At 43.0% G+C, this 25,569-nt stretch overlaps 1 protein-coding gene across 9 annotated transcripts in view; it reads left to right on the plus strand.

The window, feature by feature from the left end:
* CCDC187 (coiled-coil domain containing 187) overlaps positions 1 to 25,569 on the plus strand; it is an 82,276-nt gene that overhangs the window by 35,608 nt on the left and 21,099 nt on the right. For 8 of the 9 annotated variants that reach the window (XM_073640137.1, XM_073640140.1, XM_073640139.1 and 5 more), the window contains 8 exons: positions 4,429 to 4,511; positions 7,091 to 7,575; positions 9,115 to 9,199; positions 15,141 to 15,253; positions 20,296 to 20,375; positions 21,790 to 21,903; positions 22,024 to 22,103; positions 25,108 to 25,196. In XM_073640137.1, the coding sequence (XP_073496238.1) occupies positions 4,429 to 4,511; positions 7,091 to 7,575; positions 9,115 to 9,199; positions 15,141 to 15,253; positions 20,296 to 20,375; positions 21,790 to 21,903; positions 22,024 to 22,103; positions 25,108 to 25,196 (1,129 nt within the window). The remainder of the gene's footprint in view (positions 1 to 4,428; positions 4,512 to 7,090; positions 7,576 to 9,114; positions 9,200 to 15,140; positions 15,254 to 20,295; positions 20,376 to 21,789; positions 21,904 to 22,023; positions 22,104 to 25,107; positions 25,197 to 25,569) is intronic. The other variant, XM_073640138.1, reaches the window with a different exon arrangement.

Here is a 25,569-nt window from a genome sequence, read left to right on the forward strand (position 1 = left end):
ACTCCACATAATGTCTCTAAAATTACTGGATTTTCTTCAATTTTGTTAAGCATAATCTCACTAAATTGCAGCCGCCTGTCTGGATCATCCTCCAATAAACCATGAATTAGATGTGGACGATAAGCTTTCCACCCAATAGATTTCAGGATTCGCATGATAGAAGCTCGTGAAATTCCCACTTCCAAAGAGGCTCTTCTGATGGACTTTTTTGGACTCTGAGCAAATGTTTCAGCAACAAGTTGTTTATTATCTTCTGTACAGACTGTTTTGGGTCGACCAGTTTTTGGAGCATTAAGGATTGAGCCAGTGGCATTGAATTTGTCACGAGGCGGTAAATGGTTTGTCTCTTTGGGGCTTCAGTACCAAATGTTTCAACCCAATTTGCTCTAACGGTTTCAGCATTTTGAGATTTCCAATACTCTGTTAAAATCCATTTTCTTTGATCTGTATTTAAATTATTTGCCATTATGTGTTATCTGAATTATCTGAAAAGAAACAGATTTGGGGGAGATCTATCTGTGAAACTGGCTCAGTTGCCCTTAGCAACCAATCAGATTCCACCTTTCATTTTCCAAAGAGTCTGTGAGAAATGAAAAGTGGAATCTGATTGGTTGCTAAGGGCAACTGAGCCAGTTTCACTTTACACCATGTTTGATAAATCTCCACCTTCATGACCTTATTACACTTTCTGTCCACCTACTTTTGGACCACCCTGTATACACCCTTTTGCTTCCTCCCCTGCCCAGGAGCTGTGGTATGATCAGACCATGTTCCGTACACGCAGGTCATGGGTGTTGCAATAGAATAATGACCCAAAACACACAGCTAAAAACACCCAAGAATGGCTAAGAGGAAAACATTGGACTATTCTGAAGTGGCTTCTATGAGCCCTGACCTAAATCCTATTGAGCATCTCAGGAAAGAGCTGAAACCTGCCGCCTGGAAAAGACAACCTTCACACACGAGACAGCTGGAGCAGTTTGCTCATGAGGAGTGGGCCAAAATACCTGTCGAGAGGTGCAGAAGTCTCATTGACAGTTACAGGAATCGTTTGATTGCAGTGATTGCCTCAAAAGGTTGTTTAACAAAATATTAAGTTAAGAAGAAGAACCATCATTTCTGTCCAGGCCGATTTCATGAGTTTAATTTTTTTTTTAATTCTGTGGAAGCAGAAAAGCAATGTCTGACTTTCATTTGTTCATTTTCATAGATTTTTAATTTATTATTACTTTTGTCAGATTCAAGTTATTTCTGTGGGTTTTTCTTTCATTAAACGAGGGGAACCAACAATTTTGACCACGTGTGTACACACCTGTGTGTTGTAATTGGAGATAATGGCAAAAAAATATACTTTAAACTTAGTTGGAAAACTTACTCTTTCTTCAATGGCGACTCAGTCTCTCCTCTGGTGGTTGGAGACCAACAAAAATCTATACATATCATTGCTGCAGATGCAAGCCCTCAGGGATGGGGGGACAAATCTGGGAGATCTCCTGGGCCAGGGCTGATGGACAAGGGAAGAATGATCCGTTTCCTCCAGACTAAAGAAGCTCTTGGCAGTAATTGAAATATAATATTAAAGCGGTCTATGGAGCGCTAGGGTAATGATCACTATGGGAACAGGATTATGGCTTTACAAACCTTTTATTAACCCTCTCCACTACCGCTCTTGGCAGTAAGGCAGTCTCTAAGAAAGCTCCTTTTATCTATACAAGATATCCACGTAAAGTTCTTGACAAACAACAGGGTAACTAGCTTACATAAACCATCAGGGGGAACTAGGCCCAGATTCCAAATGACTCTGATCAGATCTTCGGATGGCTGAGTCTTACCTCTTATCTTTAACAGCACCTCACATAAAAGGGGAAGAGAATTGCAAGCAGACTTCTTGAGCCACATCCAACTGAAACAGGGAGAGTGGACTCTGAATGGGAGAGTGTTCAATCGGATTGTGGTCCTATGAGAGCTTCCAGACAAAGATCTTATTGCAGACAAGCAGAACAGAAAGGTGAAAAAATTCTGTTCACTGGATCCCAGGGGGATAGCAGGAAGCAGTGGAGATCTTCCTGCTCAAATGGGATTTCAGTCCAGCATATGCCTTTCCTCCTGCTGGTCCCAGCAGTTCTAAAAAGGATTAGGGAAGATTGGGCAAGGGTAATCCTGGTAGCTCCATTTTGGCCCTAGAGACCTTGGTTTTCCTGGATGAGAATGATGTCAGTCACCGAGTCGTGGGTCTTGCCAGAGATTCCAGATCTACTGTTCTAAGGTCCAATTCTACATCCTCAAGTGTCCAACCTGCATTTAACAGCATGGAAGCTTCTAAAAGATAGTTCTTCACTAAATTTGTTCACAACATTGCTGCTAAGGAGGAAAGCAATAATGACAATATATGGCAGGACATAGAGGGAACTTCTTATCAGCTCAGTGGCAAGTGTAGAGGACGGAGTACAGGTCAAAACCATTTTTGAATTCCTTCAGAAGGGGCTAGAGCAAGGACTATCCACTAGTACTCTTAAGGTCCAGGTATCTGCTCTGGGTGCTTTATAGAACTATGATCTGGCTAATAACCGTGGATGTCTCGGTTCATTAAGGCACGCTTTGGATCTAGGCCTATTTCTAATCCAAAGATGGCACCCTGGGATCTGAATCTGGTGCTTACAGCTCTAACAAAGCCTTCATTTAAATCCTGGTAGCCCTCACTTTGACATGGAGAGTTAGTGACATCCAAGATTTGTCTGTTAGTCCTCTGTTTACACAGATCCTAGAAGATAGGGTAGTTTTGATACCAGACTATCTTCCCAGGGTAGCTTCTAAGTTCCATAGAAGTCAGGAGATTGTGCTCCTTTCTTTTTGTGCTAATCCTGGGAATCTAAAAGAAGACCAATACAACACTTTAGATGTTAGAAGTCTGAGAGTATATCTCAACCGCAACAACCTGGTTAAGAGGTCTGTTGATTTTTATTTCTTTTCAAGGTTGTGAAAAAAGTCTTAAAGCCTCTAAAAGCTCACCAGCTAGATGGATTAAAGAGAATATAGGGTTGGCTTATTCTGCAAATAATAGGACCGTTTCAGGAGACCTGAAAGCTCATTCTACTAGGGCTAGTTCTACCTCCTGCTTGGGGAAAGCGGATATCTACATCGGTCAAATATGTAGTCTTCACCTTGCACCCCCTATAGACACTATAGGCTTGATTTGGGATCTTCTGCTGCTCTTCCCTTTTAGGAGAAGGGTTCTACAGACTGTGGTCCTTCCCTAAATTTTAAAGTTTCCTCTGTAAATCTCTCAGGTGGTGTTGTCATGGGTCATAGGAAAAGACTAAATTACTTACTGGTAATGGGATTTTCCAGAACCCATGACAGCACCCTTATATTCCCTCCAGTCACTGGTAATGGGTGGTCACTTACTTTCCTTCATGGTGGTGGATTCACACAGTGTTTAGAAGAAAAACTTGTTTTGTTCTTTAATGGTGTATATAACTATTAAGTGGTGTCCTCTCATGCTCTGTTAACATCTTATGCGGTGGAGAAGCGCTGCCCTTTTATTCTGTAGGTTTCCTGTCCTTGATGGGCAGATTCCTCTTTCAGGTGGTGCTGTTATGTGCTCTGAAAAAATCCCATTACCGGTAAGTAATTTAGTCTTTCTCTGATCTTGCAATATATAGAACAAGCGAACAAATTACGGATTGTTCAAGTTCCCTAGAAATAACCAAAAGTAAAGTATGAAGTAAACAAAAAAAAAAGTTTAGACAAAAAAAAAACCTTGAAAATTCAAATAACCCCCCTTTTTCACAATTCAAAAATAAATATATATAAAAAAAAAAATACATATTTGGTATCACCGTATGCATAAAAAGTTTGATCGATCAAAACATAGCATTATTTAACCCATAATAAAACACCCTAAAGAAAATCAACACAAAAAACAAGCCCTCGTACGGCTCGGCTATATGGGCAGGAAAAATAAATGTGGGCAGGAAAATGATAAAAGTTATGTCTGCTGGAGGAAAAAATGGAAGGCCAAAAAAAAAAGAAAAAATTGTAGGCGTACTTGAGGTGCGAAAATGAACTTTGTGTTTCAGTTCCTCGCCATTTTTCAGGTCTCTGGTTGCTGTCAGGGAATGGATTTTTGGTCATATCCACACAGTCAGAAACTAGATTTCTAATGTACTCTGTGTTTCAAATCATCGCCATTTTCAATTTCTTTGCTTGCTGTCACTGAATGGATTTTTATTTGCATCCGCACTGTCAGTTTTTAATGCATTTTAAGATTCACATCCTCGCCCTTTTCAAGTTCTCTTCTTGCTGTCAGGGAGTGGATTTTTTTGTGCAGCAAGCATAGATTTTGGAATCTTCAAGATCTGAAAAACTATTTTGGCTGATTCCTTATAAAGCTTTATCTACATCGCTATCAATAATGTTGACTTGCAGGAGGTGCCGGATGTCAGGAAAAACCTTTCGGAGTGGCTGCATGTGACTTGCGACGACTTGCTGAGAGACTACGATGGAGCAAGGTATAAGCTGCATTATAATATAAATCCGGCCTCTGCGATCAGTCTAGCCGCTAGCCACTTTGCATAAAGAAGTCAAGGGACTTCTTACTTTTTTCCCTTTAAACGATATACACGGATCTGGCCTTGATTGAGCAGACAGAGATTGTTCAGGGAGTCTTAAGTCAGGTCAGAGTGGGCATCCAGAGGTTAACTGTGCTCTTTCCATTGTAAACACATGCACACTCAGCCAAAATGAGCGTGCATATGTGTGAGGCAGTCAGCAGGAATAGCTGTTGGCCTTACAAATATTCCTTCACACTGTGTTTTGTAACTCCAGTTTTCTTTCCTATGATGTGAGCAGTATATAACTTATCGAGCAGGATAAATACTACCGAATGGCCGATGAGTGGGGGATCATGCATGCAACGTTGGGGATAAATGATAAAGGTATGATCAGTAGTGGTCTGACTGCTGATACCCCCATCGATCTTGAGAATGGGTCTCTTTTGAATGAAGTCATACTGAGCATGTCCGAGAGTGGATAGAGCAGTTTTCGCACATGCTCACTACTGCTCCATTCACACAGGGGACTTTGGGACCCTTGTTTGCAGGAGTACCAATGGTTGGGACACCTCTATACTATGGATATATGTTGTTTCTAGAAGATCCCCTTTAAGATTGGTTCTTTATGGGATCCTTTCCCTTTTAGTGCCCATTTCTGAGATGACTCACAGGGCATTATCCAACTAGTGGCTATGCGATGCCTCTTTTATTATTTTTAATGGCAAAAACCAGAGTAAATCCCGTCATAGGACCTTATTTTTATCTCTCGATCCCATTATTGGACTAGTAAGCCGTATAGAAAATGGAAATACAACCCCTGGCAAAAATTATGGAATCACATGGCTTGGAGGATGTTCATTCAGTTGTTTTAATGTTGTTGAAAAAAAGCTGATCACAGACATGGCACAAAACTAAAGTCATTTCAAATGGCAACTTTAGGGCTTTAAGAAACACTAAAAGAAATCAAGATTAAAAATGTGGTACTCAGTAAGAGTAATTTTTTTTCAGACCAAGCAGAGGGAAAAAATGATGGAATCACTCAATTCTGAGGAAAAAATTACGGAATCATGAAAACAAACACACAAAAGAACACTCCAATACATCACTAGTATTTTGTTGCACCACCTCTGGCTTTAACAACAGCTTGCAGTCTCTGAGGCATGGACTTAATGAGTGACAAACAGTACTCTTCATCAATCTGGCTCCAACTTTCCCTGATTGCTGTTGCCAGATCAGCTTTGCAGGTTGGAACCTTGTCATGGACCATTTTCTTCAACTTCCACAAAAGATTTTCAATTGAACTGAGATCCGGACTATTTGCAGGCCATGACATTGACCTTATGTGTCTTCTTTCAAGGAATGTTTTCATAGTTTTTGCTCTATGGCAGGATGCATTATCTTCTTGAAAAATGATGTCATCATCCCCAAACATCCTTTCAATTGATGGGATAAGAAAACTGTCCAAAATATCAATGTAAACTTGGGCATTTATTGAAGATGTAATGACAGCCATCTCCCCAGTGCCTTTACCTGACATGCAGCCCCATATCATCAATGACTGTGGAAATTTGCATGTTCTCTTCATGCAGTCATCTTTATAAATCTCATTGGAACGGCACCAAACAAAAGTTCCAGCATCATCACCTTGCCCAGTGCAGATTCACGATTCATCACTGAATATGACTTTCATCCAGTCATCCACAGTCCACGATTGCTTTTCCTTAGCCCATTGTAACCTTGTTTTTTTCTGTTTAGGTGTTAATGATGGCTTATGTTTAGCTTTTCTGGATGTAAATCCCATTTCCTTTAGGCGGTTTCTTACAGTTCGGTCACAGACATTGACTCCAGTTTCCTCCCATTCGTTCCTCATTTGTTTTGCTGTGCATTTCCTGTTTTGGAGACATATTGCTTTAAGTTTCCGGTCTTGATTCTTTGATGTCTTCCTTGGTCTTCCAGTATGTTTGCCTTTAACAACCTTCCCATGTTGTTTGTATTTGGTCCAGATTTTAGACATCTGACTGTGAACAACCAATATCTTTTGCAACATTATGTGATGATTTACCTTCTTTTAAGAGTTTGATAATCCTCTCCTTTGTTTCAATTGACATCTCTCCTGTTGGAGCCATGATTCATGTCAGTCCACTTGATGCAACAGCTTTCCAAGGTGTGATTACTCCTTTTTAGATGCAGACTAACGAGCAGATCTAATTTGATGCAGGTGTTCGTTTTGGAAATTAAAATCTACAGGGTGATTCCATAATTTTTTCTTCAGAATTGAGTGATTCCATAATTTTTTCCCTCTGCTTGGTCTGAAAAAAATTACACTGAGTACCATATTTTTAATCTTGATTTCTTTTAGTGTTTCTTAAAGCCCTAAAGTTGCCATTTGAAATGACTTTAGTTTTGTACCATGTCTGTGATCTGCTTTTTTTCAACAACATTAAACAACTGAATGAACATCCTCCGAGCCCGGTGATTCCATAATTTTTGCCAGGGGTTGTATACCTGTTTTGTATTATTTTCTATATTTATAACAGTAGAAACCCTGAAAAACAGAAGACAGAGACACTATCAAAGGAGAATTATTCCAGGCCGCTCCGACTACAAGACTTGGCTCGTGGTGGGAACGGGAGCCAAGAAGTCCAGGTTGAGGACATTGACTCCTATAAAAGGCCGAATGATGATGCATTACCCTCACACGCAATCCACCAGGAGCGGCTGCATGCAATATGGACCACGGCGAAGGACCTGGGCAGGAGGGTTGAGCTGGAGTGTAACAGACTTGGTTCTCCGAATCTCGGCATGACTACTGTCTCCTCCCGTTCTCCTGATTCACCTCCACAAATGGCGCTAGCATCAGATATTGATCACATTGCTGATCGAAGTGAGAAAAACTTCCAAGTAAATACAAGGGATCCTCCAGAAGATGAGGAACGTACCCGATCTGTAGATACTGACTTGTGCTGGTCCCCAGAGCGAGCAAAGGTCTCTACTGAGAAAACCAGGCACAGAGCGAACGAAGGTAATGGTCTCCGTGCAGTACTTTTTTTCTTTTTCTGCTTTAGGTTTACCTGCTGAGAAATATGTTCTGAGGTAGTGTGCGCCTGGCGGAGATTAGTTTGTCTCATATGCTCAAATGGTAGCCCCCAACCACATTTTTGTTGGTCACTCCTGTATGTGGACTTGATGTGTCAGCAAGAAATGACCTATTGTTTAATTCTAGTTTTTATTAAAAATGTATTACTTACATTTTTTATTGTTTTTTTTTTTTTAAATTCACTATCTATATAAAACAAAACCAATCAGAAATATCGCAATTTCACACTGGCTGCTAGGCCTTGTACTAGACTCATACTTACTATTCGGTACAGAAGACTTTTTATTTAGTTTCATTATCATTAAAGACAGGATTACAATGAAAGGTGACAGCTCTGTATACCGTAAATAACACAGGGTCCACCATTCACAATAGGTGATGTCACAGCTCACCTCTTCCCCCTCCTGTACAATGACTGATAACACCTCTAAATACAGTAAATAACACAGGGTCCACCATTCACAATAGGTGATGTCACAGTTCACCTCCTCCTCCTGTACAATGACTTGATAACACCTCTGTATACAGTAGATAACACAGGGTCCACCATTCACAATAGGTGATGTCACAGTTCACCTCCTCCTCCTGTACAATGACTTGATAACACCTCTGTATACAGTAGATAACACAGGATCCACCATTCACTATAGGTGATGTCACAGCTCACCTCCTGCTCCTTCTGTACAATGACTGATAGCACCTCTATATACAGTAGATAACACAGCATCCACCATTCACAATAAGTGATGTCACAGCTCACCTCCTCCTCCTCTTGTACAATGACAGATAATACCGCTCTATACACAAGATAACACAGGATCCACCATTCACAATAGGTGATGTCACAGCTCACCTCCTCCTCTCGCACAATGACCTTTGCCAGATTAGCGCATGCTCAGATAACTTTTCTATACAAATAAATAGGGTCTGAGTCAGTCTATTGAATAACAAAAAGTAAGAGTCTAAGGCCACGGCCCCACTATTAGTATTCGGTCAGTATTTTTTCTCAGGAGTGGGAGCCAAAACCAGGAGTAGGTGATAAATGCAGAATTGGTGACTTGTTTCTATTATACCTTTTCTCTGATTGTTCCTCACCTGGTTTTGGCTCCCACTCCTGAGAAAAAATACTGACCGAATACTGACCAAATACTGATAGTGGGGCCGTGGCCTAACACTAGGCCTAGTAACCAGTGTGAAAAGTCCAAGATTTGAGATTTCTTTTTTACTATAGATAACGATTTGAAAATTAAAAAAAAAATACATGTAACTTAAAATCCTGATTTCTACAATAGATTATTTTCTGATGACACATCTCCTTTAAGTGAATGTAATTGAGCAGATACAAACCATGGACAGGGGTGGCTCTGCTCTAGTAAAAAAAAGTTTTCTTTTTCCCCACATAGTTTTTTTTTTATTGGTTTCACAACAATTACTTAATAGCTAATAATGTATTGTTCTTCCCAGAATCTCCGACCAAAAAGTTCCACGCAAAAGTGCACCGCGAAAAGGCGCAGAAAAGTCGTCTCAGCCATCGCTCTGCCAGCACTAGGTGAGAATCTGCTATAATTTGGGGGTCACTTGCCCCAAAGATGTTCCGGCCCTGTGGGTCCTGGCTCACGTTTTCGATCATCTCTCCATTGAAATCAAGGAAAATTATCAAAATCTATGAGCGCTCTTAAGCCTTCATAACTTATATACTTGTGTTGAATTTCAGAGGGGTATTTTTTTTTTTACTACAGTTTTTTTTTTCTTATATTTTATAGTGATTTATGTGTATTTTTTTTTTTTACAAGAACGGGATGAATAGAAACATCAACATTGCCGATGCTTCAATTAACTACATTGAGTGCTTTGTAGATGGATAAAGACAAGACAGAAGCGATGATCATTCGTTTCTGTCGTCTCACCGGGCTGTCGAAAGTTAGTGTGCGGATGGTAATGGGTTAATTATGCACCCCAGAATTCATGTGGGTAGGTCTGGAGTCACGGAACATCGGGTCGAGACAGGCCGCTGTACAGGAAAAAGATCTCTCCCAGCAGAAAAAAAAAAAAAAATCTGAATTTCAATACCATTCTGTTGTTTTTTTCAGTTCATTAACCGCTTTAAGTCGAAGTCATTTCACCATTCTGGGACCAGGTTGAATTTTAAAAATCTTATATATGTAAATATATAAGAGGAAAACTTAAAAAAAAACTATGAAACATTGAAAAAAATGTTTTTTGAATCTTCACCATTGTATATAAAGAAAAGTATGTGCCCCCTCCACCTATAGGAGCTTTTCTGATCTCCCATCCTACATCCATAGACATAATATGGAGTCGCCCCTCTGCAGATATTATTTATTTATATAGCGCCATTGATTCCATGGCGCTGTACATGACGAGGGGTTACATACCAGAGACAGATATCACTTACAGTAAATGAACTAACAATGATAGACTGGTACAGAGGGACGAGGACCCTGCCCTTGTGGGTTTACATTCTACAGGAATGGGGAAGGAGACAGTAGGTTGGGGAGTTGCAGTAGCTCTGGCGTTGAGGTGGCAGCAAGCAAGGTCACGGCAGGCTGTAAGATTGTTTGAAGAGATGGGTTTTCAGGTTCCGTCTGAAGGAACCAAGTGTGGCGGATAATCGGACGTGTTGAGGCACATAATTCCATAGGACGGGGGATATTCGGGAGAAATTTTGGAGGCTATTGCATGAGGAACGAATAATTGTGGAGGAGAGGAGGAGGACTTGGGAGGACCCAAGATTACGTGAGGGAATATATCGGGAGATTAGTTCAGAGATGTACGGAGGAGAGAGGTTATGGACGGCTTTGTAGGTCAGTGTTAGTAGTTTTGAACTGGATACGCTGGGCAATTGGGAGTCAGTGAAGGGATTTGCTAAGGTGGGTAGCAGAGGAGTAGCAAGAGGAGAGATGAACCAGTCGCGCAGCAGAGTTAAGGATGGACTGGAGGGGTGCGAGAGTGTTAGCAGGTAGGCCACAGAGGAGGATGTTGCAGTAGTCGAAGTGGGAGATGATGAGGGCATGCACAAGCAGTTTAGTAGATTGAGGGTTGAGGAAAGCACGGATTCTGGAAATATTTTTGAGCTGGAGGCGACAGGAGGTGGCGAGAGCTTGGATTTGGGGTTTGAAGGACAGGGCAGAGTCAAGGGTTACTCTAAGACAGCGGATTTCTGGTACAGGGGAAAGAGTGATGCAATTTATTGTGATAGAAAGATCAGGTGGGAAAGATATGCAACATGGGGGAAAGATGATGAGTTCAGTTTTGTCCACATTGAGCTTGAGGAAGCGGGAGGAGAAGAAGGAGGATATGGCTGCTAGACATGCTGGGATTCTGGACAGCAGAGAGGTGACATCTGGGCCAGAGAGGTAGATCTGGGTGTCATCAGTGTACAGATGGTACTGGAAGCCATGGGATTTTATGAGCTGTCCCAGGCCAAGGGTATAGATTAAGAAGAGTAGGGGTCCTAGGACAGAGCCTTGAGGGACTCCAACAGAGAGGGGGCGGGGTGAGGAGGTAGCGTGGGAGTGGGAGACGCTAAATGTGCGGTTAGAAAGGTATGAGGAGATCCAGGATAGGGCAAGGTCTTTGACGCCAAAGGAAGAGAGGATCTGTAGTAGGAGGCAGTGGTCAACTGTATCGAAAGCAGAGGACAGGTCAAGTAGAAGGAGTACAGAGAATTGTCTGTTAGCTTTGGCTGTAAGTAGGTCATTAGTGATTTTGGTAAGGGCAGTTTCGGTGGAATGGTGGGGGCAGAAGCCAGGTTGTCGAAGAGAGCGTTAGATGAGAAGTGGGAGGAGAGTTCAGCGTGAACGTGTTGCTCAAGGAGTTTGGAGGCAAATGGGAGCAGCAATATGGGGCGATAGCTGGACAACGCGGTTGGGTCGAGGGATGGCTTTTTGAGGATGGGCGTGATTGTGGCATGTTTGAAGGCAGCGGGGAAAGTACCAGAAGATAGTGATAGGTTGAAGAGATGGGTTAGGGATGGGATGAGTGTGGGGGTGAGGTTGGGGAGGAGGTGGGATGGGATGGCGTCGAGTGCACAAGTGGTGAGGTGTAATTTGGAAAGGAGATGAGTAAGGTCTCTTTCCGTGATGTTGGGAAGGAAGGTTATAGGGGTAGGGCAATGGTGTGTAAAACAAAGGGGTTGTGGTGGTCGGACAGTAAAGACTTGCCGTGTTTGGTCAATCTTGTTTTTGAAGTGTGTGGCAAACTCCTCAGCCGAGATGACGGAGGTCGGAGAAGGCAGTGGAGGGCGGAGGAGAGAGTTAATAGTGTTGAATAGCTGTTTGGGGTTGTAGGATAGGGATGATATGAGGGTTGTGAAGTAGGCCTGTTTAGCAGAGGTGAGTGCTGACTTGAATGCGAGTGTTGCTTGTTTGAATGCAGTGAAGTCATTTTGAGAGTGTGTTTTCTTCTAACGTCGCTCCGCAACCCTGGATGCTTGTCGAAGCTCTTTAGTGAGATTGTTGTGCCAGGGTTGCCTGTTGACTCGTCACACTCTGCCATGCATAAGAGGGGTGACCGAGTCCATAGCTGATGCGAGAGTGGCATTGTAGAAAGCAGTGGCACTGTCTGTGTCATGGAGTGAGGATATGGATGTCAGTGCTAGAACAGAGTCAGAGAGTGTGTGAGTGTCTATATGTGCAAGGTTTCTGCGGGTGTGTGCTAGTTGCTGGACATGGGTGACAGGTGAGGAGGACAGGGGTGAGAAAGTGAGTAGATGGTGGTCAGATAGGGGTAGGGGGGAGGTCGGGTGAAGATGAGGTCTAGTGTGTGTCCTTCTGTATGGGTGGCTGAGGAGGACCACTGAGTAAGTCCAAAGGATGAAGATATAATGGCTCCTGCTCTTCTGGGATGGATTTCTATGAGATTTTGGAGGCGTCTGTGGGAATTTTTGCCCCTTCATCCAGAAGAACATTAGTGAGGTCAGACCCTGATGTTGGGGTGAGGCCGGGATCACAATCTCTGCTCTTTGATGGGGTGAGGTCTGGGCTCTGTGCGACCACTCATGTTCTCCCCCCATGTCTGTATGGAGCTTGTGCACTGGGCGCAGTCATGGGGAGCAGAAAAGGGTTTTCCCCAAACTGTTCCCACAAAGCTGAAAGCTACAATTGTCCATAATGTCTTGTGCTGAAGCATTAAGATTTCCCTTCCCTGGGACTAAGAGGCCGAGGCCGCCCCCTGATAACAGCCTATAGTATTATCCTCCTCCACTATCTGTACAGCGGGCACAGTGCAGTCAGGGGGTAACATTCTCCTGGAATCACCAAACCCAGACTCCTCCATCAGACGCCGGATAAAGAAGTGTGATCAATCACTGCTCAGAACACGTCTCCTCCAGAGTCCAGTGGTGGCGGCTTTACACCACTCAATCGGACGTTCGGCATTGTGCTTGGTGATGTACGGCTGCATGCAGCTGCTGGTGACTTTTCTGCCCTCTGTTCCTCAGCACTCGCCCCCCCCTCCCCCGCTCTGTAACGTTACGGGGTCTCCACTTCGTGGTTGAGTTGTTGCAGTTTCTTCCACTTCTCAATAATATCACTCACAGGTGATGGGGGAAGATTCAGGAGGAGAAATGTCATGAACGGACTTGTTACCCCGGAGGCTCCTATTACAGGACTGCGCTGGTATCAGTGAGCTCTGCACCACCGGCCACTCTGTCACATGTTAGTAAAGGCAGACGGCATGGTGAGGGGCCGGAGAATATACACTGGGGGGGTGAGGGGCCGGATGTATAAACTGGGGGAAATGGAGGGGCCGAATACAGTACACCGGGGGCGAAGGGACTGAATGAGAAACTGGTATTCAATCATTAAGACTTGTGTCTAATACTTTTCTCCATGTTGTGTATCTATCCATCCATATGTCATATAAGTCTATCTTGCTTCCCCCTTGGGAAACAAACTGTGCCTTTCTTCCGCTTTTATTTGTTTTTCCTAAATTCAGTTGTATTTAAAAATTTAATAATTTAGAATTTCATAATATTTAATTTCATTAATATGAGCCACTCTCTATTTCTCCACTGGAGGGCGCTCTTGTCCAACCTTAGTTTGAACTTCTGCATGACAACTGTGTCCATGTATATGTTGTCTTGTTTACACTGTTTCTACATATCTGGGCTTAATTTCTTTCAGCAGATAGAAAATATGAATGTATATATGTATATGTCAGTTGTTTTTTAGTATATGTTTAGCACAAATCAAAATTACAACCATGAATGATTCCATTATTAGTCTTATCGGATCCATCAGAGCTGTTTGGGTGAATTAAAATTGGAATATATACAGTATATACACATATACACGATGGACTTGTTGCGGCTTTATAGTGAATATTCCTCAGTGACAATCCACACCGACTTGCAGTACAATACATAGAGGTGTCACACCATGGTTTGGGAAGTGCCCTTATTATTGCAGGTTGCTGTTGTATTGATCAATTTATTTTTCTTACTTAAAAAAAGTGAAAAATCTGCTATTTTCCCCATGCAGGGCCCCGGCCGCCTCCTTCCCCGGCGGCTCCGGACATATGGTTGTTGGTTGTGGGGGCAGCAGCGTAAATTGATTATTTGAATAATATAAGTACATAGTGAAATCTCCTCTGATCTCCTTTCCTCGTGAGGATTAGAGTGATTTAACCTGTGGCACGGCGAAGATTAATGTAAAGTAATTGTTTTGCCCCGATCTTGGTATAAATATGATTGCACCCGGATCTGTCACTAAGATTTATTACACGGTAATGGCGGCTGGCTGTCCACCTCCGGTCACCGACCGCAGCTACGTCTCTTGTGCGCGTTGTGCCTACACCTGTGTATAACTCCATGTATGAGACTCGGAGGGCAATGGTGTACTCAGAAGATAGGGGGCGCTATAGCTAAGCTCTAAACCAGTCCTAAAGGAGGAGGTGCTTATGTAAATACACACTAAGATGGGTGTTTTTTGGAGGTCTTCAGGGCGTTTGGGGTGGGGGGGCTTAAAATATATTGCTGAAAATGAGCACCAGAAATTTTGGACACCCAAATGGAGCTCTGAGCCAATCAGATGTCTCCCTACTTTTCTGCTTCAGCGAAACACTAAGGGAGAGAAACTGCAGCTGCATCCCCTCCTCCCCCTCTTCCACTTTCCTGTTGTTGCTATCAACAGCGACCGCTGTGATCACTACTATATAACCCCTTAATTGCCACTTTGTCTGACAGCGGCATCTTAGTCCCGCAATCCAGCTCGGACTTCCAATCGGGCACCAATGGCTTGATAACGGGTGCCAATGGGATACCATAGTGTCAGTCTATATACTGCAATATTTTGGTAGTACTTTGGGGCAGAAAAAAAAAAAAGTTTAAAGTAAATAAAAAAGAAACATTTTGTATCACCACCTCCACCAAAGTCCGATCTCTCAAAATATAAAATGATTTTGAGCAGCATAATATCAGGTTTTATGTAGTGATCCGTATTTCATTGTATCTATTTGATTACTTCCAGCCTTCCTAGCGCATCAGATGTGAGCAGCCCTAAACTGCTGAGAAAAACATCAGTGTCACCACCCAGGCGAAAAACGCTATCGCCTCGGAAAGCTACATCATCTTCATACAGCGGTAAGATTACTTTTTTTCTGGGCTAGCACTATGGTGCCATTTTGGACCTCGGGAGCTTTATAGTTGACAAAAAGGTAGAGATGGTGCTTCACAAATGGTGGAAGGTAAAGATGGTGCTTCTCAAATGGTGGAAGGTAAAAATTGTGCTTTACAAACGGCGGAAGGTAAAGATGGTGCTTCACAAATGGTTGAAGGTAAAGATGGTGCTTCACAAATGGCTGAAGGTAAAGATGGTGCTTTACAAACGGCGGAAGGTAAAGATGGTGCTTCACAAATGGTGGAAGGTAAAGATGGTGCTTCACAAATGGCGGAAGGTAAAGATGGTGCTTTACAAATGATGGAAGGTAAAGATGGTGCTTTATAACTGTCAGAAGGTAAAGATGGTGCTTTATAACTATCAGAAGGTAAAGATGGTACTTTACAAATGGTGAAAGGTAAAGGTGGTGCTTTACAACTGGCAGAGGTTAAAGATGGTTCTTTACAAATGGTGAAAGGTAAAGATGGCGCTTTATAACTGTCAGCAGGTAAAGATGGTGCTTTACAACCGGCAAAGGGTAAAGATGGTGCTTCACAAATCTTGGAAGGTAAAAATGGCGCTTTACAAATGGTGAAAGGTAAAGATGGAACTTTAGAACTGTCAGATAAAGATTTTGCTTTATAAATGATGAAAGGTAAATATGGTGTTTTACAACTGGCAGAAGGTAAAGATGATGCTTTACAATGAGTAGAAGGTAAAGATGGTGCTTTGCAACTGGCGAAAGGTAAAGATGGTGCTTTGCAACTGGCGAAAGGTAAAGATGGTGCTTTACCAATGGTGGAAGGTAAAGATGGTGCTTTACCAATGGTGGAAGGCAAAGATGGTGCTTTACAAATGGTGGAAGGTAAAGATGGTGCTTTATAACTGTCAGAAGGTAAAGATGGTGCTTTACAACTGGCAGAAGGTAAAGATGGTGCTTTACAAATGGTGGAAGGTAAAGATTGTGTTTTATAACTGGAAGAGGGTAAAGATCGTGCTTTATCACTGTCAGAAGATAACGATGGCCCTTTATAACTATTGGAAGGTAAAGATGGTGCTTTACAAATGGTGAAAGGTAAAGGTGGTGCTTTACAACTGGCAGAGGGTAAAGATGGTGCTTTACAAATGGTGAAAGGTAAAGATGGTGCTTTATAACTGTCAGAAGGTAAAGATGCTTTACAACTGGCAAAAGATATATGTCAGGGAAAATTACATTTATATATACAGTGCATTGTGAAAGTATTTGGCCCCCTCAAACTTTTCTACCTTTTGCCACATTTCTGGCTTCAAACATAAAGATATCAAATTCTATTTTTTTGGGGAAGAATCAACAAGTAGGACACAATCGTGAAGTGGAACGAAATTTATTGGATATTTTAAATTTTTTTTAACAAATTAAAAACTGAAAAGTGGGGCGTGCAATATTATTTGGCCCCCTTGAGTTAGTACTTTATAGCGCCACCTTTTACTGCGATTACTGCTGCAAGTCGCTTGGGGTATGTCTCTATCAGTTTTGCACATTGAGAGGCTGAAATTCTTGCCCATTCTTCCTTGCAAAACAGCTCGAGCTCATTGAGGTTGGATAGAGAGCGTTTGTGAACAGTAGTTTTCAGCTTTTTCCACAGATTCTCAATTGGATTCAGGTCTGGACTTTGACTTGGCCATTCTAACACCTGGATAAGTTTATTTTTGAACCATTCCATTGTAGATTTTGCTTTATGTTTGGGATCATTGTCTTGTTGGAAGATAAATCTCCGTCCCAGTCTCAGGTCTTTTGCAGACTCCAACAGGTTTTCTTCCAGAATGGTCCTGTATTTGGCTCCATCCATCTTCCCATCAATTTTAACCATCTTCCCTGTCCCTGCTGAAGAAAAGCAGGCCCAAACCATGATGCTGCCACCACCATGTTTGACAGTGGGGATGGTGTTTTGAGGGTGATGAGTTGTGTTGCTTTTACGCCAAACATATCGTTTTGCATTGTGGCCAAAAAGTTTGATTTTGGTTTCATCTGACCAGAGCACCTTATTCCACATGTTTGGTGTGTCTCCCAGGTGGCTTGTGGCAAACGTCAAACGAGACTTTTTATGGATATCTTTGAAAAATGGCTTTCTTCTTGCCACTCTTCCATAAAGGCCAGATTTGTGCGGTGTACGACTGATTGTTGTCCTATGGACAGACTCTCCCACCTCAGCTGTAGATCTCTGCAGTTCATCCAGAGTGATCATGGGCCTTTTGTCTGCATCTCTGATCAGTCTTCTCCTTGTTCGAGATGAAAGTTTAGAGGGACGGCCGGGTCTTGGTAGATTTGCAGTGGTCTGATACTCCTTCCATTTCAATATGATCGCTTGCACAGTGCTCCTTGAGATGTTTAAAACTTGGGAAATCTTTTTGTATCCAAATCCGGCTTTAAACTTTGCCACAACAGTATCTCGGACCTGCCTGGTGTGTTCCTTGGTCTTCATGATGCTCTCTGCACTTGAAACAGAACCCTGAGACCATCACAGAGCAGGTGAATTTATACGGAGACTTGATTACACACAGGTGGATTCTATGTATCATTATCAGTCATTTAGGACAACATTGGATCCTTCAGAGATCCTCACTGAACTTCTGGAGTGAGTTTGCTGCACTGAATGTAAAGGGGCCGAATAATATTGCACTCCCCACTTTTCAGTTTTTATTTTTTTTTAAAAGTTTAACATGTCCAATAAATTTCGTTCCACTTCACAATTGTGTCCCACTTGTTGTTGATTCTTCCCCAAAAAAATAGAATTTTATATCTTTATGTTTGAAGCCAGAAATGTGGCAAAAGGTAGAAAAATTTGAGGGGGCCAAATACTTTCACAATGTACTGTACATACATACATACATATATACCGTATTTTTCGAACTATAAGACACACTTAAAGTGGGGGGCTGCATTTTATAATTCGGATGTACGGTCTGGCTGTGGATGGTGGGGTTTGTGGGGGGAGCAGCAGCTGCGGAGGATCAGGGCACAGGAGGCAGGAGCCGTCTGCTGTTAAAAAATTTTTTAAGCAGAATGAATATTAACTTCTCCACACGCCTATAGTCTGGGCGTGGGGAACAGTGAATCTTCCAGCAGCTGACCTCAGCGTGTGAGGGCACATGGCAGTGATGTCATGCGCTGCTCACACACTGAGATCAGTTGCTGGCAGCAGAACAGGACACAGCGCTGGAGCAGAGGGAAGGTGCGTTTAATCCTTTATTTTTTTAATGTGTGCAGCGTGATGGAGATAAGGGGGCCATGTATACCAAGATGGGGGTGCCATGCATACCAGGATGGGGATGGGGGTGCCATGCATACCAGGATGGGGATACGGGTGCCATGCATATCAGGATGGGGATACGGGTGCCATGCATACAAGGATGGGGATAGGGGTGCCATGCATACAAGGATGGGGATGGGGGTGCCATGCATACCAAGATGGGGGCCACGTATAACAGGAATGGGGGGCCATATGTACCAGGATGGAGGCATATATATAACAGGATGGGGGATATTAGTACAGAATTGGGGGACATTACCCCTATAAAAGTGTCAGCAGAAGACCCCCTCCCCCATAACAGTGCATCATGACCACATTTTTGCTTCAATTTTTCTTTCTATTTTCCTCCTCTAAAAACCTAGGTGCATCTTATGGTCTGGTGTGTCTTATAGGCTGAAAAATAAGGTATATAAAATATGATATTTCGGTCTCCCACAAAATCCAATCTGTGGCTGGTATGCAGAGGTGTACCAACATGGCTGTGACGAGGCCTTTAGCCAAGCCCTAGCTGCAATGGCAACCCATCGTCCCCTCATAATCTGATCACGAGGGAAGGACGGTGGGCACCTGGACATGCTGCGTCAGGATTGCACGACTTTAACACCACTGTCAGGGCTTACAACACATGTCCGACCACTAAAAGTGTGAAAAATACCTAAAGTAAATATTGTCCCCAGAGATAATTCAGCATTAGAGGCATTTATTACTATAAAGCTGCTAATAGCTGTGCCGCCGTCATCCCTTTTATTAACTATAAAGCATTGTACAAGCTGTCTGTTGGACTCCCCATTCTCGTATTAGAGGTAAGGTCGCTCAGTGCTCCCATTTTTTTGAGTAATCTCCAGCTTCTCCTGCATCTGGGTAACAATACGATTTGTGCTGATTTACTAAGCAGGCGATGCCGGGCGCGGATGTAAGCTGATTATTGACTTTTGGCCTTACCGCGGGCTGAAAAATTAATCTCTAATCTTCCATTTATTCAACTGGAATAATGGTAAATAAATTCTGCAAATTGTTAATAATCGAGGCGTTTATCATCTGCTCTCCGCAGCCACGCGGCTATGATCAGTACTGGGCCAAGAGGTATAAAATATACATATATATGGTATTTATAAAAGAGTAATGTGCTGCAGCTCGGAATCAGTGATGGTATACACTATATGAAGGGTGCACATCATTTTTTTGGTCCAATGGCCATTCTAAACAATTAACAAAACAATGAAAAGGTACTTGCATGAATACAGCACCAGAACCACAGTCAGTGCAGGAATTCAGTACCAGGACCACCATCAATACAGTATTACAGCTCCAGAACCACCATCAGTACAGGAATATATCACCAGAACCACCATCAGTACAAGAATACAGCACCAGAACCACCATCAGTACAGGAATATATCACCAGAATTATCATCAGAACATGAATAAATTCATCCTGTAGATGTTAATTGTTGGGGGTCTCACTGCCTGGACTCGCAGCAATCCCGAGAACAGAGCTCTTTAGCACTGTCTTGAACGCATAGGAGGTCAGTCCCCCAGTGAACAGCATCCACTGGAAAGGGCATAACTTGCTAATTTGGAATGCTTTGAAGACATTCACAAGAATGGTGAGTAAAGACTTAGTGGTAAGATGCTTTCCCTTCTGCCTCTTTGGCAGGAGTCCTATCAGTTGTACCTCCCATTTATTGAAAAATTGGTGACATCTCCTAACAACGTACAATATGTTTCCTCTGCAGATAAAGGAAAGCAAGGAAAACCACATTACGGGGAATCCTCCTCTGCAGACATGCATTTGGAAATAGCAAGCAAAATAAAAGTAAGTTTGTCAGAGATTTCCAAAAGGGTTTGTTGAGTCTGTATAGGTTAGTGGGGGTCCAACACCTAGTGCCCCCACGGATCAATTGTTAGCAGGTCCCACATCTGCTAAAAGTAAACAGTGCTCAAAACCACAGCTCTATCTCCTGTGTAGTGGCCGTTCTCAGGTACTGCAGCTTGGCTCCTATTGAAGTGTTATGTCTCACCTTGGTCCGAATGAGCACTTGTTATGCAGCAAGAACAGATGAAGGGCAGTGGCAGATCGGCGACATGAGGAGCAAACGGGATCCAATGAAGCAGAGTTGAGTTTACGGCAACAGACGTAACAGAGTTGTAATCCACAAGGGAGCAGAGGAGACTCAGTGATGAAGCAGAACTGAGTTGTACAAGAGCTTCTAAGATGGAGGTGGTCTGTCAAGGTAGCAGAATTAACTCCGCAATGGAGAACCAGTGAAACAGAGCAGAGTTACCTAGAAAAGTATCAGAAGTTATCAGAACTGGGTTTATCACAGAGTCCAGCATAGATTTGACTGCAATGTAGCAGATGTAGGTTTACAATAGAGTCCAGCGCAAAGCTGGCACAGCGGTACGGTAGAGTTGAGTTTGTAACAGAGTCCAAGGCAGAGCTTACCCAGCGATATTGCAGAGCTGGGATTTGCATAAAGTTCGATACAGTACTGGCCAGTGGTGTAACGGAATCAGCCAGCAGTGTAGCAGAGCTGGATTTGTCAGAGAGTCATAGACAGGGCAAGAAGGTGGTGCATGGTAGCAGCATGGATGCCAACTACCTGAAAACTCATCCAGCACCAAGTGTTAGATTCAGGTATAGTAAGTAACAGGGAGCTGAGATGCCACTACACAGTATATGGAGCAGTGGTCGTCCGGCTATGTACAATGTGTACTTCTGGCAGCTGTGAGAACTACAAACAGCTAATCATGGGTGTCTAACCCCACTGATCTGATTTTTATGGCATATCCTAAGGATAAGGCATCAATATGTTAGTCTGGACAACCTATTTAAGGGGAATTAGGACAAATCTATCTTTACGAAGTATACTGCACCTTTCCTAATCTCACAGTCCACCATTGTATTGCAGCTTCCAATTTTCTGACTTGCTGCATGACATAATTATGGGTGTCTGCAGTCACCACTAGGGGGGCTCACTTCACGTTGCTTTATACAGGTACAGTTGTGAAAAATGTGTATGCAGTGTGAGCTCCCCCTTGTGGCAGCTGTAGGTATCATTTGCTATGATACTGTCAATGCAAGCTGAGCTGGACACCCGCACCCCATACGGTCCATGATGGGTACCGCACTGTGTCTGATGAAGAATCCTAAGGTGATCTGATAACTTTCATCATTATAGTTTCAACTACATTAGATGAAACCTTTTTATGCATTTCTTACTCATTAGGCTCAACTGCAGCAACAAGAAAAGGACCTGGCTGCACTAAGGCTAAAAGCAAAAGTGGAGGCTAAAGAGGCTCAGAGGTGCCTGGAGGAGATGCTGAGGTGTAATAATCAGCAGGTAATACTTGTGATAATCGTCAGAGGTTATGCCCCATGTGCCCCATGACGGCCGCCATTAGTGGTTGTTCTCCAGCATTTGTAATCCAGACGGAGTAACTAAGTTATGCTTTTCTTACAGAGTCCGGAGCTGAAATCCAGTTCTCCTGAAAAGCGAAGAAACAGAATCAGCAGCCGTGGTCAAGAAAGGGAAAATGATTGGTAGGTTCTCATAGTCAGCAATAGTCAGGAGAAGGTCATTGTACAGCGGGTGCGGAGGTGAGCTGTGACATCACTTATTGTGAATTTTGAATCCTGTGTTATCTGCTGTATATAGAGGTGTTATCAATCATTGTACAGGAGGAAGAGGAGGTGAGCTGTGATATCACCTATTGTGAATGGTAAATCCTGTGTTATCTACTGTATATAGAGGTGTTATCAATCATTGTACAGGAGGAGGAGGTGAGCTGTGACATCACTGATTGTGAATGGTGGATCCTGTGTTATCTACTGTATATAGAGGTGTTATTATTCATTGTACAGGAGGGGGAGGATGTGAGCTGTGATGTCATCTGTGTTGTCATCTATTGTTAATGGTGGATCCTGTGTTATCTACTGTATATAGAGGTGTTATCAGTCATTGTACAGGAGAGAGAGAAGGTGAGCTGTGACATCACCTACTGTGAATGGTGGATCCTGTGTTATCTACTGTATATAGAGGTGTTATTAATCATTGTACTGGAGGGGGAGGAGGTGAGCTGTGATATCACCTATTGTGAATGGTAAATTCTGTGTTATCTACTGTATATAGAGGTGTTATCAGTCATTGTACAGGAGGGGGAGGAGGTGAGCTGTGACATTATTGTGAATGATGTATCCTTTATCTGCTGTATATAGAGGTGTTATCAGTCATTGTAATCCCGTCTCTGATGATAATGAGACTAGTGAGAAGTGATCTCTAGGGAACATGAAGTGTCAGTCTAATTTGAGGCTCAGAGGGGGAGCTGCTTTCAGGAATAATATAACAGTATTCCCAGAGGTGATAGTTGGGGTCACTGTATAACACGCTGTGACATCACTGAGCGCTCATACATTTGGCCTCTTTCTTTTTTTTTTTCCCTACTGCCAACCTGGCCAGTGTAGGACATCCTTAGCCAGCAGGGAACTAGTTTATCGTACACCGACTTGAAAAACACCGTCTGGCCCCCCGATTGTCAGATGTTGCTGAGCGGGCACTTTTGGGATACGGCGCTGCTTAAGAAATGGCAGATCGCACAGCCCTTAAGTGACTACTTGTCTCCATTAGAGGGAGAAAAATCATTCTCCGAGTCAGAGTGTAATTGTCCTCGGCCGCTCATCACGGGATTGGAGTCATTAACCATCGTGCCCGTATTCCCTTCATCTGCCGTTGTCAGTGCACTGGATGCAGGTCCTGTGGCTGTCGGAAACCCGTGGACGGAACTGATTCTAGGGGCAACTAACCTCCCAGGCTTATGCGTTGTGCACGCATCATTCTGCAGCTTCAGTCTGGTCTTATGCTATGGGGGGGTATAGTGTTGAGCGTGCGGACCTGGCAGGGGACACATTTCTATTTTGCTTTGGGGCCGTTTTTCTGCACTTAGATTTTCCTAAACTACTTTCCGACTGTAGCCGCAGCACCCATCAGAAAGCGGACATCGGGGGCCACAGGGTGCAACGGGACTGGATTAGATTGTACCTTGGTGTTTGGTTTAGACACTGCGTGCCACTATGGTTATTTGGGCACTGTATGGCACTAATGTTACTTGGGCAATATAGGGCACTTTTGGCTATATGTGTACACTGTATGAGTGGTATTATATAGGCACTTTATGGCACTGCTGTGATTTGGGCACTACAGCAATGGTATTTGGACACTGTATGGCATTACTGGGATTTGGACACTGAGCGTCACAACTATTATTTGAGTACTGCATTGCAGTATTATTTGGTCACAGTATGGCAGTATTATACAGGAACCTTATGGCATTGCTCTGATTTATGCACTGTATGGCACAACTATTATTTGGACTCCATATTGCAGTATTATTTGAGCTCTGTATGTCACAAATGTTACTTGAGCACTGTATTGCAGTATTATTTGAGCACTGTATGACACAACTATTATTTGGGCACCATATTGCAGTATTTGACCTCTATGTCACAAATGTTATTAGAGCTCTGTATTGCAGAATTATTTGAGCACTGTGTGTCACAACTATTTGAGTACTGTATTGCATTAGTATTTGGTTACTGTATAATGGTTAATAAGCCATTGTGTGGCGCCATTATTTAGATATTTTTAGACATGTAGGGTTTAGTAGATTTTAGCAAAAAAAAAGCATGAGTTTCCACAAATCCCCCTTAGGCCATGGGGTATCTATTAGTACCATGGCCTTGTGACCTGACGCCCTCCCTTCAGACACTGGAGAGTTAGCAATCAATGGACGGCAGAGGGAATCCGATTAAATGTATATATAAAATACATCTAAAACAGGAATCCTTCCACCACCATAGAGTACAACCAGCTGTTTGCACATTAATAGCCCCCATTCTGCATCAGAATTAGGCCATAGGGCTTGGCGGAGCCCATCCTTACAAGTCTTTAGGTCCAATTAAGAAATGAGAAAAAAAAAAAAGGTTCTAAAAATCCCACATAGGGTGTAAGTAATCAGATTGTGCGGAAATAACCCCCCAAAACAATCTAATCAGAGCTATATAATCTTTAAAGAACAAGTTCAAAGCCGGCGGGGGCTTTGGCTGATTACACACATGCCATTTGGATAACAGGGCAGAAAAGCGTCCAACCTTTTACCAGTAATTACCTGGAGAGGATCCAGACCCCACCGCCCTGGCTTCGAAATTCACTTTAGGAAAAGGGATCAACAAGAGCAATGACATTACAACATGACTTAATGCCGCCTTACCAGGAATGCATTATTCGTATTATTCCTATTGGAAGGAACTGGAGGGGAGGATTTATCAATACCCGGAGCCCTGGAGCCAGACAGGGAGACTGCCGGCTTTAACTGCGGGGTGTAAATCTCACGCTTGACATTACCAATCTGATTGCTTCGCATCACTCACTACTCACATTTTCTTGTATTAATTTGGGTTTTTAAGTAGCTGCCTTGTGATTGGTTGACCTTTGGCCGAAACGTTAAAAATACAAGAACTTGATGTCACGTCCTGAAATGTTTTATTCCAGGTTCGGAGCTGGATGGGAGCCATGTGTGGAATCAGGAAAGAGCGGCGCAGGCAACGTTACCCAACAGAACGGTCCGATCAGAGCACACAGTATGGCCATACCCCATATACATAAGATATGTCCAACTGGCAGGATGGAGTGATGATTTCCAGAAACTGTGCCCCTTGCTGATAACGCAGGGTTGAAGAGGAGTGACAACTGATCTCGGCAAATTTCTGGCTTAGGAGAGTAGTTGTCACTTCAAAGATCCATTGGCACACCGGGGACCAGATGCTTCCTTTGGCCAGTTTCACACTTTCGACATTCACGGTCCTTCTAGGAACCGGTCGTCTGTCTACTGACCCGAACTCTGCAACCTCATGGGTATATGTAAGGCTGTTGAGTTCGGATCAGGAGACCCACGGGCCGATGCAGGCATTGAGGTCATTAATCAGGCTGGTTTCACACTTTTGACATACACGG

Source organism: Phyllobates terribilis, unplaced genomic scaffold, assembly GCF_046119375.1.
Source record: "Phyllobates terribilis strain yellow unplaced genomic scaffold, ASM4611937v1 Scaffold_7__3_contigs__length_470593459, whole genome shotgun sequence".
NCBI lineage: Eukaryota > Metazoa > Chordata > Amphibia > Anura > Dendrobatidae > Phyllobates > Phyllobates terribilis.